General features: G+C 41.1%; 1 protein-coding gene across 1 annotated transcript in view; it reads left to right on the top strand.

The window, feature by feature from the left end:
* The window catches only part of LOC140586927 (uncharacterized), a 28207-nt gene extending 16707 nt beyond the window's left edge, over positions 1-11500 (top strand). Inside the window, exon 5 of the mRNA XM_072708464.1 lies at positions 10416-11500. Coding sequence (XP_072564565.1) covers positions 10416-10800 — 385 coding nt within the window. The 3' untranslated portion in view covers positions 10801-11500. The remainder of the gene's footprint in view (positions 1-10415) is intronic.
* Positions 11501-12003: the final 503 nt, after the last annotated feature.

The following is a 12003-nucleotide window of genomic DNA, read 5'->3' as shown; positions in this document are numbered from 1 at the left end:
TATGCCTACAGCCTGCAGTGACCTTTTTAATTTCCCAAGGTCGCCTATGTAAGTGAATGGAAACAACCCACCTGTCATTTGACAGCCTATAACTCCACGTAAAAGTGACGTATGAAGATGTTTCAAAGTGTTTCTGAAACTGGACAGTCTGCTGCTTTATCCCATCTATACATGTTTGTTAAGATTATGCTTCTTTCATTTGAAACCAGCTGGATTTTTGTCATAATTGGCTGCAATGCAGTATGTAGGCCACACCGTTCCAAATAAAAAATATTATTCTCTAGTCGGTCCATTGAGATGCATTGGGAGGCATTCCAGAAAGAAAACATTATTCCCTAATTTAAGCACAGCCACAGATTAAGCCACAAAGACCATAGAGGCCAAAAAGACGATTTACCAATTCCAAGAAGTGTTCTCCCGAATGGATAGGGTAAGGAGCACTTATGTAATTCAGTGTTAATTTTCTAATGGGAGTGACAATCCAAAACCGAGATCTGGAAGTTCAGCTTATGTAATCTTTTGTTCCACAAGTATGATCTTAATTCCAAGAAGCGGACTCCCAAATTGGTACGGTTAGGACTTTGTTCGTCATTGTGTAATCTTTAAAATGGGCCGGAATATGGAGTTCGGAAGGGATTCCAAGGAATTCATCCCATTCCATCACTTGCATTGCTCAGTCAATGGCCGCTTGGAATGTGTTAGGACCACATTCCCAACCTGTGACAATCCAAAATTGAGCTCTGGAAGTTCAGCTTATGTAATCTTTTGTTCCACAAGTATGATCTTAATTCCAAGAAGCGTTCTCCCAAATGTCTATGCTATATCCAAATCGTTGTTAATTTGCTAATTGCAGTGATCATTCCAAAAGAGATCTGAGAGTCCAAGACAGACATTCTTCACATGAATCGGGATCAACAGCAGCCCGCCAATTTTCCCCAAATCACTGCCAATGCAGCAAAGATGGTGATGTTTTAGTGTTTGTTTTTTTGTGGGTGAGATGGTCAAAGGCCATTCTCTATGTCAAATATTTTTCCCTAAACAGTCAATATGTCATCTGACAGCCCATAACTCCATGTAGAGGTGACCTATGACGATGGTTCAAAGTGTTTCTAAAACTAGACAGGTAGCTGCTTAATCCCATCTATACATGTCTGTTAAGATTATGGCTCCTTTATTTAAAACTAGCAGGTATTCCATAATGAGTGGCTGCAATGCAATATGTAGGCCGTACCGTTCCAAATAAAAAATATTATTCTCTAGTCGGTCCATTGAGATGCATTGGGAGCCATTCCAGCGAAAAAATATTATTCTCTAATCTAAAATGACTGGAGCAGGCCCACCTATCTTTTGTCAGTTGATATTTCTGTGTGGCATAGAGATAGTGGCCTGAAAATCAGTGGTCACACACTAGATATATGTCAGAACATTTATGTAAAGTTTCGTCAGTGCAGCCCTCAATAAAATACGTGCAGTGGCCTTTTGAATTTGCTAAAGTGACAGATGCAAGACAATGCGGAGAATTGACTTTATTTTTCATACAACATTAGGGGGGGTCACGGCTGAACTGTACCAGGTAGGGGTCTGACATTTGGCATGCATTAACTACTCATTGGTTTGAACAAGTGTGCAAAGTCTCATTGAGGCAAGCCTTTCACAACATCTTTGGTGTAACTTTAAACTTTTAATGTACCGATATTTTATGCCTCATATTAAGCTCAGGGGGTCCTCAGACCTGAGCCGTACAAGCTAGGGGTCTGAAATTTGGCATGCTAGGACTAGACACATATGGAAACAAGTGTGCCAGAGCTCAAGGGTGTACACCACACAATATATGATGATTTAAAATGATAAAAGTCACCAATACAAGTCAATGGGGCGCTGTTTAAGTACAGTGCTGAAATGAAGCTGAGGGGGCATCACAGCTGAACCGTATAAGCTAGGAGTCTGAAATTTGGCAAAGCCAGACTAGATGCGTACCTGAATGAGTGTGCCACATTTTATGCCTACAGCCTGCAGTGACCTTTTTAATTTCCCAAGGTCGCCTATGTAAGTGAATGGAAACAACCCACCTGTCATTTGACAGCCTATAACTCCACGTAAAAGTGACGTATGAAGATGTTTCAAAGTGTTTCTGAAACTGGACAGTCTGCTGCTTTATCCCATCTATACATGTTTGTTAAGATTATGCTTCTTTCATTTGAAACCAGCTGGATTTTTGTCATAATTGGCTGCAATGCAGTATGTAGGCCACACCGTTCCAAATAAAAAATATTATTCTCTAGTCGGTCCATTGAGATGCATTGGGAGGCATTCCAGAAAGAAAACATTATTCCCTAATTTAAGCACAGCCACAGATTAAGCCACAAAGACCATAGAGGCCAAAAAGACGATTTACCAATTCCAAGAAGTGTTCTCCCGAATGGATAGGGTAAGGAGCACTTATGTAATTCAGTGTTAATTTTCTAATGGGAGTGACAATCCAAAACCGAGATCTGGAAGTTCAGCTTATGTAATCTTTTGTTCCACAAGTATGATCTTAATTCCAAGAAGCGGACTCCCAAATTGGTACGGTTAGGACTTTGTTCGTCATTGTGTAATCTTTAAAATGGGCCGGAATATGGAGTTCGGAAGGGATTCCAAGGAATTCATCCCATTCCATCACTTGCATTGCTCAGTCAATGGCCGCTTGGAATGTGTTAGGACCACATTCCCAACCTGTGACAATCCAAAATTGAGCTCTGGAAGTTCAGCTTATGTAATCTTTTGTTCCACAAGTATGATCTTAATTCCAAGAAGCGGACTCCCAAATTGGTACGGTTAGGACTTTGTTCGTCATTGTGTAATCTTTAAAATGGGCCGGAATATGGAGTTCGGAAGGGATTCCAAGGAATTCATCCCATTCCATCACTTGCATTGCTCAGTCAATGGCCGCTTGGAATGTGTTAGGACCACATTCCCAACCTGTGACAATCCAAAATTGAGCTCTGGAAGTTCAGCTTATGTAATCTTTTGTTCCACAAGTATGATCTTAATTCCAAGAAGCGTTCTCCCAAATGTCTATGCTAGTTTTCTGATATCCAAATCGTTGTTAATTTGCTAATTGCAGTGATCGTTCCAAAAGAGATCTGAGAGTCCAAGACAGACATTCTTCACATAAATCGGGATCAACAGCAGCCCGCCTATTTTCCCCAAATCACTGCCAATGCAGCAAAGATGGTGATGTTTTAGTGTTTGTTTTTTGTGGGTGAGATGGTCAAAGGCCATTCTCTATGTCAAATATTTTTCCCTAAACAGTCAATATGTCATTTGACAGCCCATAACTACATGTAGAGGTGACCTATGACGATGGTTCAAAGTGTTTCTAAAACTAGACAGGTAGCTGCTTAATCGCATCTATACATGTCTGTTAAGATTATGCCTCCTTTATTTAAAACTAGCAGGTATTCCATAATGAGTGGCTGCAATGCAATATGTAGGCCATGCCGTTCCAAATAAAAAATATTATTCTCTAGTCGGTCCATTGAGATGCATTGGGAGCCATTCCAGAGAAAAAATATTATTCTCTAATCTAAAATGACTGGAGCAGGCCCACCTATCTTTTGTCAGTTGATATTTCTGTGTGGCATAGAGATAGTGGCCTGAAAATTAGTGGTCACACACTAGATATATGTCAGAACATTTATGTAAAGTTTCGTCAGTGCAGCCCTCAATAAAATACGTGCAGTGGCCTTTTGAATTTGCTAAAGTGACAGATGCAAGACCATGCGGAGAATTGACTTTATTTTTCATACAACATTAGGGTGGGTCACGGCTGAACTGTACCAGGTAGGGGTCTGACATTTGGCATGCATTAACTACTCATTGGTTTGAACAAGTGTGCAAAGTCTCATTGAGGCAAGCCTTTCACAACATCTTTGGTATAACTTTAAACTTTTAATGTACCGATATTTTATGCCTCATATTAAGCTCAGGGGGGCCTCAGACCTGAGCCGTACAAGCTAGAGGTCTGGAATTTGCCATACATTAACTACTTATTGTTATTAACAATTGTGCAAAGTGTCATAGTGGCAAGGCTTTCACAACATCTTTCGTGTAATTTTAAAGTTATTATTACAGGATATTATCTGCCTCATATTAAGCTCAGTAGGGCCTCACAGCTGAACCATATCTGCTAGGGGTCTGAAATTTGGCATGCTAGGACTAGACACATATGGAAACAAGTGTGCCACAGCCCAAGGGTGTACACCACACAATATATGATTATTTAAAATGATAAAAGTCACCAATATAAGTCAATGGGGCGCGGTTTAAGTACAGTGCTGAAATGAAGCTGAGGGGGCATCACAGCTGAACCGTATAAGCTAGGAGTCTGAAATTTGGCAAAGCCAGACTAGATGCCTACCTGAATGAGTGTGCCACATTTTATGCCTACAGCCTGCAGTGACCTTTTTAATTTCCCAAGGTCGCCTATGTAAGTGAATGGAAACAACCCACCTGTCATTTGACAGCCCATAACTCCACGTAAAAGTGACGTATGAAGATGTTTCAAAGTGTTTCTGAAACTGGACAGTCTGCTGCTTTATCCCATCTATACATGTCTGTTAAGATTATGCTTCTTTCATTTGAAACCAGCTGGATTTTTGTCATAATTGGCTGCAATGCAGTATGTAGGCCACACCGTTCCAAATAAAAAATATTATTCTCTAGTCGGTCCATTGAGATGCATTGGGAGGCATTCCAGAAAGAAAACATTATTCCCTAATTTAAGCACAGCCACAGATTAAGCCACAAAGACCATAGAGGCCAAAAAGATGATTTACCAATTCCAAGAAGTGTTCTCCCGAATGGATAGGGTAAGCAGCACTTATGTAATTCAGTGTTAATTTTCTAATGGGAGTGACAATCCAAAATTGAGATCTGGAAGTTCAGCTTATGTAATCTTTTGTTCCACAAGTATGATCTTAATTCCAAGAAGCGGACTCCCAAATTGGTACGGTTAGGACTTTGTTCGTCATTGTGGAATCTTTAAAATGGGCCGGAATATGGAGTTCGGAAGGGATTCCAAGGAATTCATCCCATTCCATCGCTTGCATTGCTCAGTCAATGGCCGCTTGGAATGTGTTAGGACCACATTCCCAACCTGTGACAATCCAAAATTGAGCTCTGGAAGTTCAGCTTATGTAATCTTTTGTTCCACAAGTATGATCTTAATTCCAAGAAGCGGACTCCCAAATTGGTACGGTTAGGACTTTGTTCGTCATTGTGTAATCTTTAAAATGGGCCGGAATATGGAGTTCGGAAGGGATTCCAAGGAATTCATCCCATTCCATCACTTGCATTGCTCAGTCAATGGCCGCTTGGAATGTGTTAGGACCACATTCCCAACCTGTGACAATCCAAAATTGAGCTCTGGAAGTTCAGCTTATGTAATCTTTTGTTCCACAAGTATGATCTTAATTCCAAGAAGCGTTCTCCCAAATGTCTATGGTAGTTTTCTGATATCCAAATCGTTGTTAATTTGCTAATTGCAGTGATCATTCCAAAAGAGATCTGAGAGTCCAAGACAGACATTCTTCACATGAATCGGGATCAACAGCAGCCCGCCTATTTTCCCCAAATCACTGCCAATGCAGCAAAGATGGTGATGTTTCAGTGTTTGTTTTTTGTGGGTGAGATGGTCAAAGGCCATTCTCTATGTCAAATATTTTTCCCTAAACAGTCAATATGTCATTTGAGAGCCCATAACTACATGTAGAGGTGACCTATGACGATGGTTCAAAGTGTTTCTAAAACTAGACAGGTACTGTAGCTGCTTAATCGCATCTATACATGTCTGTTAAGATTATTCCTCCTTTATTTAAAACTAGCAGGTATTCCATAATGAGTGGCTGCAATGCAATATGTAGGCCATGCCGTTCCAAATAAAAAATATTATTCTCTAGTCGGTCCATTGAGATGCATTGGGAGCCATTCCAGAGAAAAAATATTATTCTATAATCTAAAATGACTGGAGCAGGCCCACCTATCTTTTGTCAGTTGATATTTCTGTGTGGCATAGAGATAGTGGCCTGAAAATCAGTGGTTACACACTAGATATATGTCAGAACATTTATGTAAAGTTTCGTCAGTGCAGCCCTCAATAAAATACGTGCAGTGGCCTTTTGAATTTGCTAAAGTGACAGATGCAAGACAATGCAGAGAATTGACTTTATTTTTCAAACAACATTAGGGGCGGTCACGGCTGAACTGTACCAGCTAGGGGTCTGACATTTGGCATGCATTAACTACTCATTGGTTTGAACAAGTGTGCAAAGTCTCATTGAGGCAAGCCTTTCACAACACCTTTGGTGTAACTTTAAACTTTTAATGTACTGATATTTTATGCCTCGTATTAAGCTCAGGGGGGCCTCAGACCTGAGCCGTACAAGCTAGGGGTCTGAAATTTGGCATGCTACGACTAGTCACATATGGAAACAAGTGTGCCACAGCTCAAGGGTGTACACCACACAATATATGATTATTTAAAATGATAAAAGTCACCAATACAAGTCAATTGGGGCGCTGTTTAAGTGCAGTGCTGAAATGAAGCTGAGGGGGCATCACAGCTGAACCGTATAAGCTAGGAGTCTGAAATTTGGCAAAGCCAGACTAGATGCGTACCTGAATGAGTGTGCCACATTTTATGCCTACAGCCTGCAGTGACCTTTTTAATTTCCCAAGGTCGCCTATGTAAGTGAATGGAACCAACCCACCTGTCATTTGACAGCCCATAACTCCATGTAAAAGTGACGTATGAAGATGTTTCAAAGTGTTTCTGAAACTGGACAGTCTGCTGCTTTATCCCATCTATACATGTCTGTTAAGATTATGCTTCTTTCATTTGAAACCAGCTGGATTTTTGTCATAATTGGCTGCAATGCAGTATGTAGGCCACACCGTTCCAAATAAAAAATATTATTCTCTAGTCGGTCCATTGAGATGCATTGGGAGGCATTCCAGAAAGAAAACATTATTCTCTAATTTAAGCACAGCCACAGATTAAGCCACAAAGACCATAGAGGCCAAAAAGACGATTTACCAATTCCAAGAAGTGTTCTCCCGAATGGATAGGGTAAGGAGCACTTATGTAATTCAGTGTTAATTTTCTAATGGGAGTGACGATCCAAAATCGAGATCTGGAAGTTCAGCTTATGTAATCTTTTGTTCCACAAGTATGATCTTAATTCCAAGAAGCGGTCTCCCAAATGGGTACGGTTAGGACTTTGTTCATCATTGTGGAATCTTTAAAATGGGCCGGAATATGGAGTTCGGAAGGGATTCCAAGGAATTCATCCCATTCCATCACTTGCATTGCTCAGTCAATGGCCGCTTGGAATGTGTTAGGACCACATTCCCAACCTGTGACAATCCAAAATTGAGCTCTGGAAGTTCAGCTTATGTAATCTTTTGTTCCACAAGTATGATCTTAATTCCAAGAAGCGGTCTCCCAAATGGGTACGGTTAGGACTTTGTTTGTCATTGTGGAATCTTTAAAATAGGCCGGAATATGGAGTTCGGAAGGGATTCCAAGGAATTCATCCCATTCCATCACTTGCATTGCTCAGTCAATGGCCGCTTGGAATGTGTTAGGACCACATTCCCAACCTGTGACAATCCAAAATTGAGCTCTGGAAGTTCAGCTTATGTAATCTTTTGTTCCACAAGTATGATCTTAATTCCAAGAAGCGTTCTCCCAATGTCTATGCTAGTTTTCTGATATCCAAATCGTTGTTAATTTGCTAATTGCAGTGATCATTCCAAAAGAGATCTGAGAGTCCAAGACAGACATTCTTCACATGAATCGGGATCAACAGCAGCCCGCCTATTTTCCCCAAATCACTGCCAATGCAGCAAAGATGGTGATGTTTTAGTGTTTGTTTTTTTGTGGGTGAGATGGTCAAAGGCCATTCTCTATGTCAAATATTTTTCCCTAAACAGTCAATATGTCATCTGACAGCCCATAACTCCATGTAGAGGTGACCTATGACGATGGTTCAAAGTGTTTCTAAAACTAGACAGGTAGCTGCTTAATCCCATCTATACATGTCTGTTAAGATTATGGCTCCTTTATTTAAAACTAGCAGGTATTCCATAATGAGTGGCTGCAATGCAATATGTAGGCCGTGCCGTTCCAAATAAAAAATATTATTCTCTAGTCGGTCCATTGAGATGCATTGGGAGCCATTCCAGCGAAAAAATATTATTCTCTAATCTAAAATGACTGGAGCAGGCCCACCTATCTTTTGTCAGTTGATATTTTTGTGTGGCATAGAGATAGTGGCCTGAAAATCAGTGGTCACACACTAAATATATGTCAGAACATTTGTGTAAAGTTTCGTCAGTGCAGCCCTCAATAAAATACATGCAGTTGCCTTTTGAATTTGCTAAAGTGACAGATGCAAGACAATGCAGAGAATTGACTTTATTTTTCATACAACATTAGGGGGGGTCACAGCTGAACTGTACCAGCTAGGGGTCTGACATTTGGCATGCTTTAACTACTTATTGCTATAAACAAGTGTACATAGTCTCATGGAGGCATGCCTTTCACAACATCTTTGGTGTAATTTTAAGTTTATAATTTCTTGATATTATATGCCTCATATTAAGCTCAGCGGGGCCTCTCAGCTGAACCATACCAGCTAGGGGTCTGAAATTTGGTTTACTTGAACTAGATGTAGGTATAAACTAGATTGCCTAGTTTCATAACTGTAGCCCCGACCTCTGACCTGCAGTGACCTTTTGAATCTGCCAAGGTTGCCAATGTTAAGTGAATGGAGGCACCCCACCTGTCATTTGAGAGGCCATAACTCCATGTAGGAGTGGCCGAGGAAGATGGTTCAAAATGTTCCTGACTAGACTGTCTGCTCTTTAATCAAATCTGTACTTGTCTGTTAAGATTATGCGTTTTTAATTTAAAACCAGCTGGATTTTTGTCATAAGAGCTCATGCAAGACAATGTGAAGATGATTGACTTTATTTTTCAAACAACATTAGGGGGGGTCACGGCTGAACCGTGCCAGCTGGAGGTCTGAAATTTGTCATGCTTTAACTACTTATTGTTATGAACAAGTGTACATAGTCTCATGGAGGCATGCCTTTCACATGCCTTTGGTGTAACTTTAAGTTTATAATTACTGGATATTATATGCCTCATATTAAGCTCAGGGGGGCCTCACAACTGAACCATACCAGCTAAGGGTCTGAAATTTGTAATGCATTAACTACTTATGGGTATGAACAAGTGTGCAAAGTCTCATGGAAGCACGCCTTTCACAACTTTGGTGTAATTTTAGTTACAATTTCAGGAACATTTAGGCCTCAGATGGAGCTCAGGGGGGCCTCACAACTGAACCATACCAGATAGGGGTCTGAAATTTGGCAAGCATTAACTACTAATGGGGATGAACAAGTCTGCAAAGTCTCATCGAGGCACATCTTTCACAACAACTTTGGTGTAATTTTAAGGTTTTAATGTAATGATATATGCCTCATATTAAGCTCAGGGGGGCCTCACAGCTGAACGGTACCAGCTAGGGGTCTGAAATTTGGCAGGCTTTAACTACTTATTGGTATGAACAAGATTGCAAAGTCTCATGGAGGCAAGCCTTTCACAAGATCATTTGTTGTAATTTTAAAGTTTTTATGAATGGATATTATATTCCTCATATTAAGCTCAGGGGGCTCTCACAGCTGAACCCTACCAGATAGGGGTGTGAAATTTGGCATGCATTAACTACTTATGACTATGAAAAACTGTGCAAAATCTCATGGAGGCACGCCATTCACAACATCTTTGGTGTAATTTTAAAGGTATAATTTCATGATATTAAATGCCTCATACCAATCTCAGGGGGGCCTCACAGGTGAACCATAGTAGCTATGGGTCTGAAATTTGGCATGCTCGAGCTAGTCACATATGGAAACAAATGTGCCATAGCTCATAGGTGTACACCTCACAATATATGATATATTATAATTAAAAATAATTATAGTCACCAATGCAAGTCAATGCGGAGCTGTTTAATTGCAGTGCTGAAATGAAGCTGAGGGGGCATCAAGGCTGAACCATATAAGCTAGGAGTCTGAAATTTGGCAAAGCCAGACTAGATGCGTACCTTAATGAGAGTACCACATTTTTTGGCCACAGCCTGCAGTTGTCACGCCCACGGGGGCGGGGCCCGACCGGTGCACCACATCAACAGCCGATTAAACTCAGTTTAAAAGGAGAACACTGGCCAAGACTCCTTGTGAAGTATTGAGCCGATGTTACCGTGCCATACTGAGTGTTTTGCCTGTCTCTTGTTTGCCCACGTCTCCCAGCCTTACCTGTCCTCCCGGTGTCTAATCCTTAACTCCTCCCCTTCCCTCCTTAGAACCGCTCCCGTCCTTGACTCACCTGTCCCGCCACGTACTACGTCCCCAGCCTCGTGTCCCTTGTTCCAGTCTTCCTTCATAGGACGGACCTCTCTGGCATCGACCCCGGATTACGTACAACGACCCCGATTCCTGCGCGCCGCTTCGATACCTCAGCACCGGCTCTACAAGTGGGAGATCCTTCTCTGGTCACCTGCTCCCGACCTTACCATCCGGACAGAGAAGCCGGTTTCCCTTCTGTGGGCGGGACTGTTCTCCATCATCTCCAGTCGCTCGCTTACCTCATTAAACCCCTCTGATCCCTGCATTTCTGGGTCTCCGTCTTCTTTCTTGCTGGCACGTGACAGAAGTGACCTTTTTAATTTCCCAAGGTCGCCTATGTAAGTGAATGGAAGCACCGCACCTGTCATGTGACAGGCCATAACTGCATGTCGAAGTGACGTATGAAGATGGTTCAAAGTGTTTCTGAAACTAGACAGGCCACTGCTTAAGCCCATCTATACATGTCTATTAAGATTATGCCTCTTTCATTTGAAACCGTCTGGATTTTTATCATAAGTGGCTGCAATGCAGCATGTAGGCCGCGCCGTTACAAATAAAACATATTATTCTCTAGTCAGTCCATTGAGATGCATTGGGAGCCATTCCAGAGATAAAATATTATTCTCTAATCTAAAATGATTGGGGTAGGCCCACCTACAACTTTGGTGTAATTTTAAAGTTTTAATGTATGGATATTATATGCCTCATATTAAGCTCAGGAGGGCCTCACAGCTGAACCATACCAGCTAAGGGTGTGAAATTTGGCATGCTTTAACTACTTATTGGTATGAACAAGTTTGCAAAGTCTCATGGAGGCAAGCCTTTCACAACATCTTTGGTGTAATTTTAAAGGTATAATGTATGGATATTATATTCCGTATATTATACTCAGGGGGCCCTCACAGCTGAACCGTACGAGCTAGTCATCTGGAATTTGGCATGCATTAACTACTTATAGGTATGGACAAGTGTGCAAAATGACACACCTTTCACAACATCTTTGGTGTAATTTTAAAGTTTTAATGTAAGGATATTGTATGCCTCATATGTACCCTCTTGCTGTGTTCCAGTCAAACTTGACTGTTTTAAAAGTTTTATCTCTGAAAAATGTTGTTAGCTTGATCAGACTGACTTCTGGTTGCATGACTTTGTCTAGAAGAGGATCTCTACGGACAAAATAAATTTTATAATTTTACATAATTTGTATTGTGTTTTATTAAACTTTTGTATACTCTTAGTGTACCGGTCAGAAATGGGAAGAATGCAGGAGACCACAATTAGTGCAAATAAACTTTCTCACAGGAACAACACCTATGTTGGCAGTTCTCACAGAAAGTTGCAACAGTGTTTCAATGACATTGAACTTTTCCTGTAGATTAAGCTCAGGGGGGCCTCACAGCTAAACCGTACCAGGTAGTGGTCTGAAATTTGGTACACATGAACTAGATGTAGGTGTAAACAAGCAGTGACCTTTTGAATCTGCCAAGGTCGCCAATGTTAAGTGAATGGAGGCACCCCACCTGTCATTTGAGAGGCCATAACTGC

Source organism: Paramormyrops kingsleyae, unplaced genomic scaffold (genome assembly GCF_048594095.1).
Source record: "Paramormyrops kingsleyae isolate MSU_618 unplaced genomic scaffold, PKINGS_0.4 ups96, whole genome shotgun sequence".
NCBI lineage: Eukaryota > Metazoa > Chordata > Actinopteri > Osteoglossiformes > Mormyridae > Paramormyrops > Paramormyrops kingsleyae.
The sequence above is the reverse complement of the archived record's forward strand: the minus strand, read 5'-3'. Positions and strand labels throughout refer to the sequence as shown.